Source organism: Hyperolius riggenbachi, chromosome 10, assembly GCF_040937935.1.
Source record: "Hyperolius riggenbachi isolate aHypRig1 chromosome 10, aHypRig1.pri, whole genome shotgun sequence".
NCBI classification, from domain to species: Eukaryota; Metazoa; Chordata; class Amphibia; order Anura; family Hyperoliidae; genus Hyperolius; species Hyperolius riggenbachi.
The window spans coordinates 273,207,893-273,229,306 of NC_090655.1; the positions used below are offsets into that span (position 1 = coordinate 273,207,893).

Below are 21,414 nucleotides of genomic sequence, written 5' to 3' on the forward strand. Positions count from 1 at the left end.
AAATTAACTGGGGGGCCCACGTTGAAACAGGAGTAGCCTGGAGCTCGGGATTGGCCAGGAACCTGGTACATTCAGAAAAAAACTCATTTTCTGTTTCAGAATTGAGTTTCTCAAATTTCTTAAAGGAACAGGAACCATAACAAACAGTGTCATTTTTGCTGGGAACCCCCCCCCCACAATGGGGATTGGTAATGGGGCTACCATAATGTTAAGCTTGGAGGTGTAATCTCCACAGTCAGCATGCAACACATAAGCTGACGTGAAGGAGGTACACACACCAGCACAAGGGATCAGGATATCCCCAGTTTAGTGGAGGAGAGGACTGACTCCAATAGGAGATTGTGGTGCACAGAGCCGGTGCAGATCCGAACAGCCACAAACAACACTTTCGTAATAACGTCTCAGCGCAAAGTAGCGCTGAGCGCATAAACCAGGACTGAGGAGATCAGGACAGGTAGACAGAATGAACGCTTGCTTAACTAGCCACTACTAGTGGACAGCAAGCGTCCACAATAAAACAGACTGGAATGAGGTAGCCAATGCGTTTGCAGCAATGGCGTGCCTCACAAAGACAGGACAGGATAGCCAGGAAATAGCAGGATCAAGATAGATGAACGTAACACAGATAAATATACAATAAGTATGATTTCCTAGCGTATTACAATTACAGCTATCAATGAAACTATTTGTAACGTCTGACTAACATATGTATATATCGGCAATGAACCGATATATGACATAAGCAGGAACTCTGACTAAGACTGGAGTAATACAGGGAACAGGACTCAGAAGGATTCGCTATCTCTTCGCAGAGATGAATGCAATCCACAAACAGGACCAGGAACAGGATAACTAGCTCAGCGTGCTGGAACGCTGACTAACGGAACACAGGATATAAACAGTTCGTGTACGTATATATCAGCGACACTGATGTATCAACGTAACACGAATACAAGGAAAATAATAAACGTGCAAGTATGCGTATATATTGGCGATGAACCAATATATGACACAAGACAAGCAAAGTAACAACTTCTAGAACAAGAGCAGAACTAGGAGGACTCGCTGACCCCTTCGCAGGAGTCAGCGCAGTCCACACGGACCAGGAACGAGGTGGGGCACGAGCAGAGTAACAGACTGAATCTGAGACTATGGTAGCCCATCAAGCATTGCAGGAAGCAGTTCTTTATACTGAGGTCATCCAATGGGAGCAGACCTGCAGATTCCCACACAAGTGAATGGTAATTAATCACAGGCTGACAGCAGGAAAAGGCAGACAATGATATGCAGCCTGCAGGAAAGGGATTGCCCCTCCATTGCAGCAGACAATGTTTGTTTACACAAAAGCATATTAAACTGTCATTAACTTCAGAGCGACTGCAGATGGAATCAGCAACTAGTTTAAGTGCAAACCAAACTATGCAAGAAAATGTATGTAATGACATCAGAACTGCTTGGGTTACAATACCACTGCAGCCAGCAGTAAACGCTGCAGACATGATCATAACAGTATCATATAGACAACTCTCTCAGTCTGGCAATTAATATGGCACCTCATTTTAAAAACATGAGCTGTTTCTATAGATTTTGTTTTCATGTCTATCAATATAGGGACATCATTTACATCTCCCACATCTGAAGGCACCAACAGAAATATGTTTGTCTAACCATGTAGATGTATTCTTCACATATGTACCAATTTATCCTTCAGTTAGGTGCTCGTCTAGCCGTCAGTAAAGGCTTCGGCCCAACTATCTCACAAATGTCTCGAGATGCAGTAAGGATACTCCGATTTTTTTTTTGTAATAAATTTCTCCCAATGGGATCCAAACCTAGAGATCACATGAACTAGCTGTCCGTCTCTTTCCACATCTCCACTCTGACCACCCTGTCCCCTCCCTCAATAGCGGCAATTCCATCATGTTCTTTAGACTTCAACAGAGAATTTATCTCTGAACACTTCCATTCCAGCGCAGGAGATTTGGGAGCAGCCGCCGCCACCACAGGCAGTAATAGGAATTACAGCTATAGCGGCGCACAGGGAGTAACTTTAGCACCGTCAGAAGACGGAGCTGAAGTTACTTATATAACACTATAATTCGGCCTCCAGCAATTGCTGTAAGCTGAATTATTTCATTCCCCAATATCCATGGCGGCCTGGAGGGGGAATAGTATTTAACATCGCCGGGAACTTGTGCAGCAGCAGGATAAGCCATACCGGCTGTATCCTGCGCCCAAGTCTCCCGGTGGTGATTCCTTTCATACTTATTTCTCTCTTGATTCCAGACTCTCCTTAAAGCCCTACGCAGGGTCCTGTGTGAATAACCCCTCTCCCGAAACCATCCGTACATTGCACGTGGCTCCTTCTGGAAGAGAACATCTGTAGAGCAATGGTGACAAAGGCGAAGAAATTGCCCATAAGGGATTCTCCTGATGAATGAGCGGGGATGCTGGCTGGATGCATGCAGCAGACTGTTGCCCGCTGTGGGATTATGAGAAGTATAGATAACTATGTGATCCTCTTCAGTGTTTAACTGAAGGTCCAAGAAAGTTATTGATCTATCACTCACTGAGCATGTAAGCTTTATATTTCTATTATTACTAATCAATCGATTCACAAATTCAGTGAGGTCACTTTCTGACCCAGTCCAGACCAGGAGCACGTCATCTATAAAGCGTATCCACAGGGCGGCATGCGCTCGATACCCCGGATCATGAGCTTCCTGATGTTCCCAATGGAACACAGAATAGAGACACTGAGAGCCCAATATAGTGTAGTATGTACTGGTAGAATGGATATGTAAGGTAAGTATGCAGATATACTCACAAACATGGGTTACCGTCCAGGTAACCAATATATCAGCTGGTGAAGAGATTAGACCTGTCCCCACTCAGGATTAAGAAGTCGCTCTCTATAGATCGGAAATACGGGGCAACACCCCTCCACCAAGGGTGGACTCAGGAACTGTTTAACGCGACAGAGGCGCCGAAAGGATAAAATATTCTAAAACGTTTAAAATGAGAGGAGGCAGAGGTGGACTTACCTCCTCCAAGCAGACACATGAGTGTTGTGTGTATTCAAAACAACAAAAATGTATTTATATACTCCAGAAAGTGCAACGCGTTTCGCAGGCATCTCCCGCTTCATCAGGCAATAGAAATGGAGCAAATACGCTGAGCTTTGCCCCAGACCTATTTGAGTTTTATGCTCTGTTTCTATTGCCTGATGAAGCTGGAGATGCTTGCAAAACGCGTTGCACTTTCTGGAGTATATAAATACATTTTTGTTGTTTTGAATATACACAACACTCGCGTGTGTCTGCTTGGAGGAGGTAACTTCACCTCTGCCTCCTATCATTTTAGCCGTTTTATAATATTTTATCCTTTTGGCGCCTCTGTCTGCTTGTACAGTTCCTGATGTTCCCAATGTCCCAGATGAAGGACAGGCGTATGCCAGAGCACATGCTGCCCCCATCGTTGTGCCCCTGGTCTGTCTGTAAAAAACACCATTGAAGGAAAAACAGTTATAGTGCAAGATCAGTTCAAGGGCCCTATAGATAAAAGTATTCATGTTTGTTGCCAAAGGGTAAGCATTGGTGATGCTTACTGCTATCAGATCCATTGTCAGATGTGTTGCCAGAGAGATATGACATCTCCATGTATTTCATTTCTCTTTCTTCCCTAATGAGGGGGGTGGATCTGGTTTAGCATCTCCACCCCAGCAGACCTTGTGCTGCAGACCCAATAATGTCCTTTGTCAGTCCTTTGCCTGGCTGATCAACACCATCAAATATCAGCATGGACCGCTGATAATATGGCTGGAGTATTTCACAATATTGCTGGAATGTACAAGGATTTTCCAGAACTTTGGACTTTACTAACTCAGCAGATGCATGGTCATTTCACACACTGGGCTTGATTCACTAAACCGCTCAATTATGACACCTTATCAAAGATATCACACCTTATCAAAGATAACATGCCTTATCAGAGTAGCACAGCAAGCGCTACGAACCCGCAGGGGCTCAGGGCAGGATGAGAGCCATTGCCAATTAGCAGGCATAAGTTCATAGCGCTCGCTATGCTACTCTGATAAGGCATGTTAACTTTGATAAGGTGTGATATATTTGATAAGGTGTGATATTTGAGTTATCACGGTTTAGTGAATCAAGCCCACTGTCTCAGCATCCGTTATCTTCTTATTTCTAATTCCTTGTATTTTGCTATTATTAGTATTTAATATTTATATAGCGCCAACATCTTCTGCAGCGCTGTACAGAGTATATTGCTGTGCAACTCTCTGATCATTGTTAGATGTTTTTGACAATACAGTATTTTTATGCATTTTATTATGCAATGAATGGTTAATCCATGTCGGTGTTGCCTGTGTTCTGAATAGCCCAGTAAAGAGTCCTGCCTTCTGTACAGACGTTACCAGATTGCTGTATTGTGATATTTATAGTTAGGTTGTTGCAGTGACCTCTCTCTTACAGGAATCGGTAAGTTTAGGAGGCCTCTCACTCCTCGTCAAAAAGAGAGCTGGTGGCAGCATAGCAAATTTCTCATGACAGGATTGGAAATGTATTGGTTAGCCTTGCAATCTAGATTGTATTGTGTAGGGAAACTCCAAGCAATTCACTTTGTTACTTTGTGTATACTGTAGTGAGGAAGGCGTTCCGGGCACTCCCAGTGGCCAGGGACGGAATTGCAGCAAGGCTGTGTGGAGTGGACACCCCCCTCCCCCAGAAGACCCCATCACAGTCGCAGTGATCTAATCTCTCTGAATACCAGTCCTGTGTGTGTCCAGCTTAAAGGTACGTACACGTGTCTGATATTTCTGAATGAATTGTCGTTCAAACCAGTCATTTGAACAACAGTTGGACATGTGTACGTTCGATCGTTAGACTGATAGCAGCAGTTGTGACTGATACGCTCGGCGGATCCGTGGACTAACTGTCGTTCAAATGACGGTCAGGTCCGTACATGTGTGCAAATGACTTGTTGTTTGAAAGTCTATTACTTTGACACTAATAGACATTCAAACAACAGTCATCTGATCAGTCTTTTGATCTGGTCCATTGTTCTATCCAGTCCATAGACCAGTCTAACGACATTGAAATTAGCTGTAATTAGCATTTCAGATGTTTTGTCATCTGTGTGTACAAAGATTCTGAACGAATCTGAACGACAAGTCGTTCAAACATCCGGTCTGAGCGACAATCGGACATAAAATCAGAAGTGTGTACGCACCTTAACATTGCTGGAAGATAATTCCCTCTCTTATTATCTTACTGGACTTTGTACATTCAGCTCAATTCTCTTCATGTGTCCTGAATACTGTATAAAACAAAGACACAGAGATACAGAGAGAGGGAAATTTCCTTTCCTCGGTTCAGTCTGGATGAATGGGAGCTTCTAATATCCCCACATCTGCAGCTCACAGCAGGTAAATAACAATGTTATATAGAACTTTCCTGGAGATTCACATTTTTGTTTCCATTTGAACAAGTTACATTCTAAATTATAAACAGCAGCGACAGTGACACAAAAATCTGGTTTATTCAGCTCCAAAGAAAAACAAATACTTCTCTTTCAGCATTCTCTTGATGCTAGAAGTGTTTGTTTAGCCAGATAGAAGTGTTTTGGCTTTTATGTACTCTTCAGGAGAACCATGGCTGCATTAGACTGCAGATACTGACTCATTCCCACAGATAAAGCAGCTGATTTATTAACCCTTAAAGTGGACATGAACTCTTGCACAGGACTGAAGTAATACATAGAGAAATGCACCCTGTATGTATTTAGAGAATTTAGCCTGCTTAATTCCCCTCATTTGTGTCTAATCACAAGTTGTAATCTGATCAGAGAGCAGAGAGGAAGTTCTGAGTTCAGGTCCGCTATACAATTTCTCTTTAGATAGATGGGCAGAATAAATATTTTCCAACAGATCCGATCTGATCTCCAATCATTTTTGTTATTAATTTTCTGATCACTTCTATACAAAATCGATCGGAAAAACAATTGGAAATCAGATCGGATCTGTTGGAAATTATCTATTCGACCCATCTATCTGAAGGGAAATTGTATTGTGTGTACCGGCATTACAATGGTAAAAACACAGCTTAGGCTGGGTACTATTTATACCCGTGTCTACCTCATTATGTCACCTCAGCTCAGGGAATTTAATGCTTTAGAGTAGCAGGAAAGAGTCCTCAGGATTCTGTGTAAATAAACTTCCTTGTGCACATTGCAAGAAATAAGAGAGCTTTGTAAAAAAAACACTTATAGCCCAGTGTGATTTATGCCTAAAATATTTCCCCCAGTCAGCACGATAAGGGCTTCACACCAGTATGAGATCTCTCATGTACAACAAGGTATGATTTACTACCAAAACATTTCCCACACTCAGCACATGAATAGGGCTTTTCACCAGTGTGAGATCTCTTATGACTGGAAAGACTTTTTCTTTGCCTAAAACATTTCCCACACTCAGCACATGAATAGGGCTTCTCACCAGTGTGAGATCTCTCATGTCTGACAAGATGTGTATTCTGGGAAAAACATTTCCCACACTCAGCACATGAATAGGGCTTCTCACCAGTGTGAGATCTCACATGACTGACAAGATGTGATTTCCGGCGAAAAAAATTCCCACATTCAAAACATGAATAGGGCTTCTCACCCGTGTGAGATCTCTCATGTGTGACAAGATTTCCTTTACGTGCAAAACATTGCCCACACTCAGCGCATGAATAGGGCTTCTCACCAGTGTGAGATCTCTCATGACTGACAAGCTGTGATTTATGCCCAAAACATTTCCCACACTCAGCACATGAATAGGGCTTCTCACCAGTGTGAGATCTCTCATGACTGAGAAGCTGTGATTTATGCCCAAAACATTTCCCACACTCAGCACATGAATAGGGCTTCTCACTAGTGTGAGTTCTTTCATGTTTGACCAGATTTGATTTCTGTGCAAAACTTTTCCCACACTCGGCACATGAATAGGGCTTCTCACCAGTGTGAGTTCTTTCATGTTTATGAAGATTTACTTTATGCCCAAAACATTTCCCACACTCAGCACATGAATATGGCTTCTCACCAGTGTGAGATCTCTCATGTATGACAAGACTTGATTTCCATGCATAACATTTCCCACATGTGGAACAGGAATGAGACCCTTCAGCAGGGGGAGAGCTGTGCTGGGTATGAGGCCCCTCGGGGTTAGAGAGGTGAGGGGAGTCTGGAGGAATATTTGGGGTAACTGTGATATCTGCAGGAGACTCTTGTCCAGTGACATCATCATCCGTTGTACAGTCTGTGGATACAGAGAGACGGGTCTCTGAGAGGTTCCTGATGCCGGGACTCCGCCCTGCAAATAGAGAAACATCATCACTTCCTGTTAGAGAATTCTGAGGGGAGGAACAATTATCATTAGGGATGAAAGGAAAGAGGATGGTCGGCATTGCTGTACAACTTCCTTTATTTGGCAATGTGCAGACAAGTAGGCTGTGTGTTACATCATCACCTCACAGTCCATAAGAAGAGACTAAACACGTACCGGTGCGGGGGGGATAATGGTGGGTGCTGGTTGCTGGGAGCCTGACGGCAGTTTCACGCACAAGCGCTTCTTCAGAGGCTATGACAAGGGGGCGGGGCTATATCTGCTCTAGTTGGATAAAGTGCTTTACTGTAATAGTAACCTGCAATCCAAGATTACAGTGTGGGGAGATCAGGGAGAGCGAGGCCAAACAACACGGCCGCTATTCCTAATGGAATTACAAGTCCTGCTGCAGCAGCTAATTATACAAGCCACTAACATAACATCCCATGATGAATATAGGTCAGGCCATGCAGAGCAGAGAATCTGGCTGGAATAGTCAGCAGTGTGTTTTATGGTAAGGGTGTAGAAAGGAAGACAGATCCAAGTAGTCAGTAAGGCCTGGTGGCCACATGGCGTCTATATGTAAAATCAGTGCTGCTTCTTCTCTTGGGATTTAATACTTCCTATTACTATCCCTAGAGGGCACTGACATGTGTAACACTCCAGCAATGCTCAATGCATGAGGGTCCCCAAGGTATGTCATAGAACAAATGCAGGAAGCACCCCCTCTAAGGGTGGAAATAGGGAGTAAATATCCTACAGAGAAGAAGCAGTACTAGTGACGCCATATTGCCATAAAGTGAAACTTAAATGAAAATAAACTAATGCGATAAAACGCCCCTGATGAGTCACGCGCAGTGACGAAACGCGTCGGGTGGAGCCAAAGGACGTCCAGGAAGTGTTACAACTCACGGAGCGATCGGCACCTAGACGAGCGGGAGGGAGAGACGTGGCAACGAGCCTATCCGGAGAGGCATGGGGGGGGGGGGGGCCGGTAAACTCTGAGTGCTGTCAACCTGCACGAGCTTGTGAGTGCAAACTTTTAATAAAGTGTCATTCATTTTTACGGAATTACGCTATGCGAGAATTCTCTCTTCTCTGAGTTACCCATATACAGGAGTGGCTGTATCTGGATCATCATAGGAGGAAAAAGGACTGGAAAGCTGCCACCTTGCAGTAGGAAACAGGACATTGAGTGATCTTTGACCAATCTCGCAGTGGTCAAACAGGCGGGGTGAGTGGAACTCCTGTGGGGGTGAACAGCTAATGTACATCCCAGAAGCGGAGAGCTGTCTATTTATGCTTAAAGATAAAATATTATATCTCTCCTCCTACTCCTAATATGACTTTTAGATATCCAACAGTTCTATGCTAGGTTCAATAACTTAAAAAAGTAGATGTATTGTTTTGTCTCAGGTAAGGTCAATAAAACACGCTGTCCCGTGTCTCAGAGTGCTAAAATATATGAACTATTGACCTTTTTTACCTATCCCCTGCCCTCAGAAGCCCAGCCCTCTGCCAGGAACGTATTTTATGGCTGTATGTAATTCCTTATCAATGTGGAATGCTACAGTCCAGCTGGGTCCCGAATGGAGAAAAACTGCCAGTATCACTGCTGAATATTGCAGAGACTTTACAGTCAAGGTATAAAAAGCTGTCAAACTGTGTTAAAAAAAAAAAAAAAAAAAAAAAGGATTTTCGACAGTAATTAGAATATAAAAGGTTACTTTTCTCACCGCCTCGCTGTTGGCTGAAAATGAGGTTAAGCCACGCCCCCTGTTGGAAGGACTGCCCTGGCACTGCACTGCTTTATGGGAGAAATGTAGCCTCCAGCTCACTCCGCCTCCTCACTGCCATCTTCCTGTCACACACTGCTCTCTTATGACAGCACTGCTGATCTATTCTCTGTACAGCTTCTAAACCACCATCGCTCCACAGGGTATCATAATATGCAAGCAAAGACATAATTACCCCTTCACAAGTAGTGCTCCACTTCTCTGCACATAGCAGGATGTAGTGACAACTTCCACTACACTACCCAACATGGCCACTCCCACAACCTGCTGCATCGTAGGGCCGATACTACACCTTGCAATCACATGAAGGGGTAACAGGCTACTATTTCTATCATGTCTATGCCTCCATATTTCATCTCTGGGTACATTTCCCATAGAATTATTTTTCTGATGGTTGTCTTTATCTTCTTCAGGCAGAGAAGAAAGAAAATCAACACAGCATAGTAATTTGTGTGCTTAGCACTGTACACCACACACTGTACATACACACACATCACACTGTACATACACACACATCACACTGTACATACACATACACACTGTACATACACACACACACACTGTACATACACACACATCACACTGTACATACACATACACACTGTACATACACCCGCACACTGTACATACACACACACTGTACACACACACACTGTACATACACACACATCACACTGTACATACACCCGCACACTGTACACACACACACACACACTGTACATACACACACACACTGTACATACACACACACACTGTACACACACACACACACACTGTACATACACATACACATTGTACATACACCCGCACACTGTACATACACACATCACACTGTACACACACACACACACTGTACATACACCCGCACACTGTACATACACACATCACACTGTACATACACACATCACACTGTACACACACACACACACTGTACATACACCCGCACACTGTACATACACACACATCACACTGTACACACACACACTATACATACACACATATCACACTGTACACACACACACACACACACACACACACACACACACTGTACACACACACACATTGTACATACACATACACATTGTACATACACCCGCACACTGTACATACACACATCACACTGTACACACACACACTGTACATACACACACACACACTGTACATACACACACACTGTACATACACATACACATTGTACATACACCCGCACACTGTACATACACACATCACACTGTACACACACACACTGTACATACACACTGTACATACACACACACACTGTACATACACACTGTACATACACACTGTACATACACACATACACATTGTACATACACCCGCACACTGTACATACACACATCACACTGTACACACACACACTGTACATACACACTGTACATACACACACACACACACACACACTGTACATACACACTGTACATACACACACACACACACACACACTGTACATACACACTGCACATACACATATCACACTGTACATACACCCGCACATTGTACATACACAGACACTACATACACACAGGGGCGTATCTGGGTAATATAGTGCCTATGGCAAACACTGAAATTGCGAATTGGAAGGACTGCCATGGCACGGCACTGCCTTATGGGAGAAATGTAGCCTCCAGCTCACTCCGCCTCCTCACTGCCATCTTCCTGTCACACACTGCTCTCTTATGACAGCACTGCTGATCTATTCTCTGTACAGCTTCTAAACCACCATCGCTCCACAGGGTATCATAATATGCAAGCAAAGACATAATTACCCCTTCACAAGTAGTGCTCCACTTCTCTGCACATAGCAGGATGTAGTGACAACTTCCACTGCACTACCCAACATGGCCACTCCCACAACCTGCTGCATCACAGGGCCGATACTACACCTTGCAATCACATGAAGGGGTAACAGGCTACTATTTCTATCATGTCTATGCCTCCATATTTCATCTCTGGGTACATTTCCCATACCATTATTTTTCTGATGGTTGTCTTTATCTTCTTCAGGCAGAGAAGGAAGAAAATCAACACAGCATAGTAATTTGTGTGCTTGGCACTGTACACCACACCACACACTGTACATACACACACATCACACTGTACATACACACACATCACACTGTACATACACATACACACTGTACATACACACACACACACACTGTACATTCACATACACATTGTACATACACACACATCACACTGTACATACACATACACATTGTACATACACACACATCACATCACACTGTACATACTGTAGCCATATAGTGTGGCCATATGGACAGACAGAGGGGAGATTTAATATAGATAAATGTAAAGTGATGCAACTCGCATAGTTACATAGTTGTGTTTAGTTAAAAAAAAAGGCATCTATCCATCTATCACGTTCAACAAGGAAAAAAAATAATAATAATTGTCCTGAACAGCATGATCATTTTCCCAAACTGAGACATGTGAGCTTGTCATGTTTCTCCAGACTGGAACCGGAACAATTAAGATCAGCTACAGCTGCATCCATTGGCTAATTCCAGGCTGTATATACTGTAAGTTTGCCTCATCCTGAAGAGGATAGCAATTCATTGGGGGGCTCTAGTACGATCTGTACACACTGCTGGTTATTGCAGCTATGAGGGTGTCACTCCCTCCTGGTCAGAGTCTCTGTTAGGCAGCTCTAGTGATTTGTGCAGCGATCTGTACACACTGCTGGTTATTGCAGCTATGAGGGTGTCACTCCCTCCTGGTCAGAGTCTCTGTTGGGCAGCTCTAGTGATTTGTGCAGCGATCTGTACACACTGCTGGTTATTGCAGCTATGAGGGCGTCACTCCCTCCTGGTCAGAGTCTCTGTTGGGCGGCTCTAGTGATCTGTGCAGTGATCTGTACACACTGCTGGTTATTGCAGCTATGAGGGTGTCACTCCCTCCTGGTCAGAGTCTCTGTTGGGCAGCTCTAGTGATTTGTGCAGCGATCTGTACACACTGCTGGTTATTGCAGCTATGAGGGCGTCACTCCCTCCTGGTCAGAGTCTCTGTTGGGCAGCTCTAGTGATTTGTGCAGCGATCTGTACACACTGCTGGTTATTGCAGCTATGAGGGTGTCACTCCCTCCTGGTCAGAGTCTCTGTTGGGCAGCTCTAGTGATTTGTGCAGTGATCTTTGTACACTGCTGGTTATTACAGCTATGAGGGCGTCACTCCCTCCTGGTCAGAGTCTCTGTTGGGCGGCTCTAGTGATCTGTGCAGTGATCTGTACACACTGCTGGTTATTGCAGCTATGAGGGTGTCACTCCCTCCTGGTCAGAGTCTCTGTTGGGCAGCTCTAGTGATTTGTGCAGCGATCTGTACACACTGCTGGTTATTGCAGCTATGAGGGTGTCACTCCCTCCTGGTCAGAGTCTCTGTTGGGCAGCTCTAGTGATTTTTGCAGCGATCAGTACACACTGCTGGTTATTGCAGCTATGAGGGTGTCACTCCCTCCTGGTCAGAGTCTCTGTTGGGCAGATCTAGTGATTTGTGCAGCAATCTGTACACACTGCTGGTTATTGCAGCTATGAGGGTGTCACTCCCTCCTGGTCAGAGTCTCTGTTGGGCAGCTCTAGTGATTTGTGCAGCAATCTGTACACACTGCTGGTTATTGCAGCTATGAGGGTGTCACTCCCTCCTGGTCAGAGTCTCTGTTGGGCAGCTGTAGTGATTTGTGCAGCAATCTGTACACACTGCTGGTTATTGCAGCTATGAGGGTGTCACTCCCTCCTGGTCAGAGTCTCTGTTGGGCAGCTCTAGTGATTTTTGCAGCGATCTGTACACAATGCTGGTTATTGCAGCTATGAGGGTGTCACTCCCTCCTGGTCAGAGTCTCTGTTGGGCAGCTCTAGTGATTTGTGCAGTGATCTGTACACATTGCTAGTTATTGCAGCTATGAGGGTGTCACTCCCTCCTGGTCAGAGTCTCTGTTGGGCAGCTCTAGTGATTTGTGCAGCGATCTGTACACATTGCTGGTTATTGCAGCTATGAGGGTCTCTCTCCCTCCTGGTCAGAGTCTCTGTTGGGCATCTGGCTGACACCAACACAGCCAAACACAACAAACTCCTCCCAGCTGTTCTGTAGGATTCTATAACATGAATAAGCTGCTGATGTTTTATACCTCAGTGTTTCTGGATGTGTGTCTGGATTGTCAGAGAAATGAGGGAATTATTTGCATGGTTACTGACAGTCCTGACATAATACATTATTATAGTAGCTGTGCAGCCAGTATACACATGGCTTCCATATTACTGCTCACATTTGTGTTGCTGTTGATGTGAGCCACACTTTTATCAGGCAGAGATGCCCCAAATGACACCAGTTCCCCCACTGTGTGCTGTGGTAATCACCACCCTTGTCAGATCTGTCATTTCACTATTCACTCCCTGCCTGGAATCCATGCAGTATGGGGGCAGCTTCCGGCTCTTGTAAATAGGAATACTTGTTTAGCATAATTGTATTTGGCATAGTTGTTTACTAGAAGGATATTATAGCTACTTGTCACTTCAGTACCCCCCAAATATTACTGACATTCTTACAGCCCCACCCCCATGTATTGGCATCATATGACCTATACTGTGCCCAGCCAGGACATATTACTAGGTGAACTTAATAAGTATTTTAAATATGTAATATTTATCACTCACCAATGCTCATCCTTGTAATAATGTCTTCCTCTTTACTTGTCCCCATTATGTCACCCTCCTCCATAGACTGCTGATCACTCCTCACATACATCTCTATGTCTTCCTCTTTACTTGTCCCCATCGTGTCACCCATCTCTGTAGACTTCTGATCACTCCTCACATACGTCTCTTCTTCTTCCACTTTAATTATCCTGATCATGTCGCCCTCCTCCAAAGACTGCTGATCACTCCTCACATACGTCTCTTCTTCTTCCTCTTTACTTGTCCTCATCATGTCACCCTCCTCCATAGACAGCCGATCACTCCTCACATACGTCTCTTCTTCTTCCTCTTTAATTGTCCCCATCATGTCTCCCTCCTCCATAGACTGCTGATCACTCCTCACATACGTCTCTTCTTCTTCCTCTTTAATTGTCCTCATCATGTCACCCTCCTCCATAGACTGCTGATCACTCCTCACATACGTCTCTTCTTCTTTCTCTTTACTAGTCCTCATCATGTCACCCTCCTCCATAGACTGCTGATCACTCCTCACATATGTCTCTTCTTCTACTTCTTTACTTGTCCCCATCATGTCACCCTCCTCCATAGACTGCTGATCGCCCATCACATACGTATCTTCTTCTTCCTCTTTAATTGTCCGCATGTCACTCTCCTCCATAGAATGCTGATCACTCCTCACAATCTTCTCTTGTTCTTTGAGCTCAGCTCTCAGTTCTGAAAAGGATAACAGATTATAGCTGTAAGATATTAGCAGTAATAATCTGAGCACAGAAAAGAACATAATTTGCTAGGGGGTGATAATATCCCATAAGCTGTGGTCTCCTGCACATTCAGTGCCACAGTCCTCTCCTCCAGTGTGCCTTGCTCATCATCTGCTGCTTCTCTCCTCCTCTGCGGAGAGTGGTGACCATTCTCAGGGGATTAAAAATGTCCCGAGGGGACAATTCATGAGGATTGACAGAAATTGCACTAATGTTTTTGATTTTGATTCACAATCAAAGGTGTTGGTTGAAAGATTTACGGAAAAGGGATACGGGAACCTTCTTTACAGAGTGAATGGAATAAGATGTGTGAAATGGATAGAGATAATATGATTCATGGTGATGGTAGTCATGGTGATGGTAGTCATGGTGAACTGCATAATTTGGCATTTATTTCTAACTATAATTGCAAGTACGGTTCTCTCCAGAGGATTTCCTGTAAAAATTGGGACAGACTTACAGTGGGATGCGAAAGTTTGGGCAACCTTGTTAATCATCATGATTTTCCCGTATAAATCGCTGGTTGTTACGATAAAAAATATCAGTGAAATATATCATATAGGAGACACACACAGTGATATTTGAGAAGTGAAATTAAGTTTATTGGATTTACAGAAAGTGTGCAATAATTGTTTAAACAAAATTAAGCAGGTGCATAAATTTGGGCACCACACAAAAGAAATGAAATTAATATTTAGAAGATTCTCCTTTTACAGAAAATACAGCCTCCGAACACTTCTTGTAGGTTCCAATGAGAGTCTGGATTCGGTTGAAGGTATTTCGGATCATTCCTCTTTACAAAACATCTCTAGTTCATTCAGGTTTGATGGCTTCTGAGCATGGACAGAAGCTCTCTTTAACTCATACCGCAGATTTTCAATTATATTCAGGTCTGGGGACTGAGACGACCATTCCAGAACGTTGTACTTGTTCCTCTGCATTAATGCCTTAGTGGATTTTGAGCAGTGTTTAGGGTCATTGTCTTATTGAAAGATCCAGCCCTGGTGCAGATTCAGCTTTGTCACTGATTCCTGGACATTGGTCTCCAGAATCTGCTGATACTGAGTGGAATCCATGCGTCCTTCAACTTTGACAAGATTCCCAGTCCCTGCACTGGCCACACAGCCCCACAGCATGATGGAACCACCCCCATATTTTACTGTAGGTAGCAGGTGTTTTTCTTGGAATGCTGTGTTGTTTTTCCTCCATGCATAACGCCCCTTGTTATGCCCAAATAACTCAATTTTAGTTTCATCAGTCCGCAGCACGTTATTCCAAAATGAAGCTGGCTTGTCCACATGTGCTTTAGCATACCTCAAGTGGGTCTGTTTGTGCTGTGGGCGGAGAAAAGGCTTCCTCTGCATCACTCTCGCATACAGCATCTCCTTTTGTAAAGTATGCCAAATGGTTGAATGATGCACAGTGACTCCATCTGCAGCAAGATGATGTTGTTGGTCTTTGGTACTGGTCTGTGGGTTGACTGACTGTTCCCACCATTCGTCGCTTCTGTCTATCTGAGATTTTCTTGGTCTGCCACTTCGAGTCTTAACTTGAACTGAGCCTTTGGTCTTTCCTCAATATGTTCCTAACTGTGGAAACAGACAGCTGAAATCTGAGATAGCTTTCTGTATCCTTCCCCTAAACCATGACGGTGAAAAATCTTTGTCTTCAGGTAATTTAAGAGTTGTTTTGAGACCCCCATGTTGCTACTCTTCAGTTAAAATTAAAAGAGGAGGGACACTCACACTTGACCCCCTTAAATACTCTTCTCATAATTGGATTCACCTGTGTATGTAGGTCAGGGGTCACTGAGCTTACCAAGTCAATTTGAGTTCCAATAATTAGTTCTAAAGGTTTTGGAATCAATAAAAAGACAACAGTGCCCAAATTTATGCACCTGACTAATTTTATTTAAACAATTATTGCACACTTTATGTAAAACCAATAAACTTCATCTCACTTCTCAAATATCACTGTGTGTGTCTCCTATATGATATATTTAACTGACATTTTTTATCATAACAACCAATGATTTATACAGGAAAATCATGAAGATTAAAGGGAACCTTAACTCTAACAAAACCCCATGAGTTTTACTTACCTGGGGCATCTACCCGCCCCCTGCAGCCATCCTGTGCCCTCGCAGTCACTCATGGTTCCTCTGGTCCCCCGCTGCCCACTAGTTTCGTTTTTGCCGACTGGGAGTCGGCTGGCCGCCATGCGTACCTTTTTACACATTCCCGCTGGCGCAGGAAGCTATTGCGGACATCAACAAGTACATTTTTACGCGTAAAAATGTACTTGTTGATGTCCGCAAAAGCCTCCTGCACCAGCGGGAATGCGCAAAAAGGTACGCATGATGGCCAGCCGACTCCCAGTCGGCAAAAACAAAACTAGCTGGCAGTGGGGGACCAGAGGAGCCATGACTGCGAGGGCACAGGATGGCTGCAGGGGGCGGGTAGATGCCCCAGGTAAGTAAAACTCATGGGGTTTTTTTTTTTTGAGTTAAGGTTACTTTTAACAAGGTTGCTCAAACTTTCGAATCCCACTGTATGTCTGATAATGATCTTAGGAAAATGTTGCCTGCTAGGCCTAAATTCATTTACCGCAAGAGTCCAAATTTGAGAAATGACTTGTCCCCAAGCTGAGTGGAGCCAATTTGGAGCAGCACAGTGGCTTAGTGGTTAGTATTCTCACCTTGCAGCGCTGGGTCCCTGGTTCAAATCCCAGCCAGTATTAACACATAAGTTAATTGCCCCCCTCCCCCCCTTAATTGGCCCTAGACTATGATACATGAACTACACAATGCATACATAGACAAACAGTTGGTTGCAAAAGTATTCAGCCCCCTTGAAGTTTTCCACATTTTGTCATATTACTACCACAAACATGAATCAATTTTATTGGTATTCCACATGAAAGACCAATACAAAGTGGAGTACACGTGAGAAGTGGAACGAAAATCATACACGATTCCAAACATTTTTTACAAATAAATAACTGCAAAGTGGGGTGTGCGTAATTATTCAGCCCCCTTCTGTCTGAGTGCAGTCAGTTGCCCATATACATTGCCTGATGGGTGCTAATGACTAAATAGAGTGCACCTGTGTGTAATCTAATGTCAGTACAAATACAGCTGCTCTGTGAGGGCCTCAGAGGTTGTCTAAGAGAATATTGGGAGCAACAACACAGTGAAGTCCAAAGAACACACCAGACAGGTCAGGAATAAAGTTATTGAGAAATTTAAAACAGGCTTAGGCTACAAAAAAATTTCCAAAGCCTTGAACATCCCACGGAGCACTGTTCAAGCGATCATTCAGAAATGGAAGGAGTATGGCACAACTGTAAACCTAACAAGACAAGGCCATCCACCTAAACTCACAGGCCGAACAAGGAGAGCGCTGATCAGAAATGCAGTCAAGAGGCCCATGGTGACTCTGGACGAGCTGCAGAGATCTACAGCTCAGGTGGGGGAATCTGTCCATAGGACAACTATTAGTCATGCACTGCACAAAGTTGGCCTTTATGGAAGAGTGGCAAGAAGAAAGGCATTGTTAACAGAAAGCATAAGAAGTCCCGTTTGCAGTTTGCCACAAGCCATGTGGGGGACACAGCAACCATGTGGAAGAAGGTGCTCTGGTTTGATGAGACCAAAATGGAACTTTTTGGTCAAAAGGCAAAACGCTATGTGTGGCAGAAAACTAACACTGCACTTCACTCTGAACACACCATCCCCACTGTCAAATATGGTGGTGGCAGCATCATGCTCGGGGGGTGCATCTCTTCAGCAGGGACAGGGAAGCTGGTCAAAGTTGATGGGAAGATGGATGGAGCCAAATACAGGGCAATCTTGGAAGAAAACCTCTTGGAGTCTGCAAAAGACTTGAGACTGGGGCGGAGGTTCACCTTCTAGCAGGACAATGACCCTAAACATAAAGGGCAACAATGGAATGGTTTAAAACAAAACATATGTATGTGTTAGAATGGCCCAGTCAAAGTCCAGATCTAAATCCAATCGAGAATCTGTGGCAAGATCTGAAAACTGCTGTTCACAAACGCTGTCCATCTAATCTGACTGAGCTGGAGCTGTTTTGCAAAGAAGAATGGGCAAGGATTTCAGTCTCTAGATGTGCAAAGCTGGTGGAGACATACCCTAAAAGACTGGCAGCTGTAATTGCAGCAAAAGGTAGTTCTACAAAGGATTGACTCAGGGGGCCGAATAATTACACACACCCCACTTTGCAGTTATTTATTTGTAAAAAATGTTTGGAATCATGTATGATTTTCGTTCCACTTCTCATGTGTATACCACTTTGTATTGGTCTTTCATGTGGAATTCCAATAAAATTGATTCATGTTTGTGGCAGTAATATGACAAAATGTGGAAAACTTCAAGGGGGCCGAATACTTTTGCAACCCACTGTAGGACTATGATAGGGACTGGATTGTGAGCCCCTCTGAGGGACAGTCAGTGACAAGACAATATACTCTGTACAGCGCTGCAGAAGATGTCGGCGCTATATAAAATACTAAAAGAAATAAACAATAGACCTTACGGATGGCAACCACCTGGATTTTTTCCTTGCAGGAAATGTAAAGTGTGCAGAGAGACACCAGTGACGAGGCTGCAGGAAGTTACCCGCTTTTCTAAAAACAAAAAGTAGACAATTCATATCCTGCAATGATTCTGGGCTGGTGTATTTGGCACGGCGCTAACATGGCCTCCAATACGTGGGCAGGACCACCAGGCCATTGAAGGAAAGAATTGGGGAGCATGTAAGGAACATCACCAATGGCCTGGTGGGACATAGTCTATTAGCCCACTTTAAGGGGAACCCGAGGTGAGAGTCATATGCAGGCTGACATACAGTATGTATTTCTTTTTAAACAATACTAGTGTAAGGAACGTATCTGTTTATACTGAAAGTTGCGCCGAGAAACGGGCTGAGACCTCCACTTCCGGGTTTTGCTGTTTGTTCCCCGCTGATGACGTACAGGCTGGAACACAGGTCGCACTTCCTGATAGGTGAAGTGCGCGTTCTAAGTACGCACTCCGCACTGACGTTACAGCTGACACTTAGGCAGGATGTACTGCTGTCTGATTGGATGTGCAGAGTGTGGCCGGCCACTGATTGGATGAGAGTTGTATTTAAACGTGCCGAGTGCTCCCAGTCATCGCCTGTGACAGCATAGCTGTGGCTAGTTGCTGGGTGCGCACTCCTAATATTGTTTATCTGGAATTTAACCCTTGGCTTGTTTCTTGACCTGAACTGACCTCTGCTTGTTACCTGGATACTCTCGCCTGCTGCCTGGACTGACCTCTGCTTGTTACCTGGATACTCTTGCCTGCTGCCTGGACTGACCTCTGCTTGTTACCTGGATACTCTTGCCTGCTGCCTGGACTGACCTCTGCTTGTTACCTGGACACTCTTGCTTCTTGCTTGGATCAACCATTACCTGTCACTGGATCTGCTTACTGCCTATCACCATTGTGGGCCTCATCCTCATCATCAAGGTACTATTACAGTTTAAAGGGAACCTTAACTGAATGGGGGGTAAAGAGTTTCACTTACCTGGGGCTATTACCAGCCCCCTGCAGCAGTCCTGTGCTCTCGGCGCCGCTCTGGAATCCTCTGGTCCCCCGCTGTCACTTAGTTTCGTTTTTGACGACTCACCAGTCGCCGGCGGCCGTGCGTATTATTGAACACATTCACCAATGCAATTAGCGCTATTGCGGACCGCAACGCGTACAAAAATACGCGTTGCCGCATTCCGCACGCGTAGCTATGCGGCAACGCGTATTTTTGTACGCGTTGCGGTCCGCAATAGCGCTAATTGCATTGGTGAATGCGTTCAATAATACGCATGGCCGCCGGCGACTGGTGAGTCGTCAAAAATGAAACTAAGTGACAGCGGGGGACCAGAGGATTCCAGAGCGGCGCCGAGGGCACAGGACTGCTGCAGGGGGCTGGTAATAGCCCCAGGTAAGTAAAACTCTTTACCCCCGTTCAGTTAAGGTTCCCTTTAACACTTGTGAACTCTTGAACTCTGGTGATACGTGTCTCAGTGGGCCTCTGGGGGGTTATTGTCCACTATACTCCAGTCTGTATGACTTGCACTGTAAGACTTGGGGGTAACCGTAGTCAGGAGACAAATGAAGTGTCCTGTTCACATGGGGTCTTGCTTATATGTAAAAACGGTGGGCCGGGCTCAGAGTCACGGCACTAGATTGGGGTATAGAGACTGATTGTGGACATAACCTGTCAAGCCTTACAACCACAAAAATAAATAACCTTCCTCTCTTCACGTGCTATAACAAAATATACTTTATTGATGGCAAACAAAAATCCCAGCAAATATCAAGTGGGGAATAAATCTGTGGATTTTGAAGAGCAACTGTTGCCATAAGCCTGAAAGACTGTGTGCCAGCCCGCAGAGGGTTAAAGAAAAGGAGGAGATTGTAACCAAATAAAAGGGAAGTCTATACCTGAGAGCCCTAACCCATTACGCTTTGAAAAAGCCCCGTGGGTGGGGCGAAACGCGTCAGCGGGAGGGACCTGGCTGAAGTCATGTGAGCGCTCATGAAAAGGAACCAACAGCGTATGTCCGCGGACCTCCGGGGGAAGATTGCCGTGACGCACCGGCTTCAAGCTGCGGGGTGACGAGGACGTCGGGCGACCCGTTTGTGATGCGCCCTGAGCGGAGCTCCCCCGTGAAGATGTGCGGTGAATGCCGGTAGCGTAAGTGCCAAACAAAGCTTCCCACAGCCACACTTGTCACAAG

The 21,414-nt window shown here is 44.6% G+C and overlaps 1 protein-coding gene across 1 annotated transcript in view; it reads right to left on the reverse strand.

Annotated features, from left to right (window-relative positions):
- Nucleotides 1-21,414, reverse strand: part of LOC137537206 (zinc finger protein 91-like) — a 69,785-nt gene that overhangs the window by 39,673 nt on the left and 8,698 nt on the right. Inside the window, exons 2-4 of the mRNA XM_068259312.1 lie at nt 13,868-14,584; nt 6,329-7,372; nt 2,219-2,380 (exon numbers count right to left, since the gene is read on the reverse strand). Of these exons, the coding sequence (XP_068115413.1) occupies nt 2,219-2,380; nt 6,329-7,372; nt 13,868-14,528 (1,867 nt within the window). The 5' untranslated portion in view covers nt 14,529-14,584. The remainder of the gene's footprint in view (nt 1-2,218; nt 2,381-6,328; nt 7,373-13,867; nt 14,585-21,414) is intronic.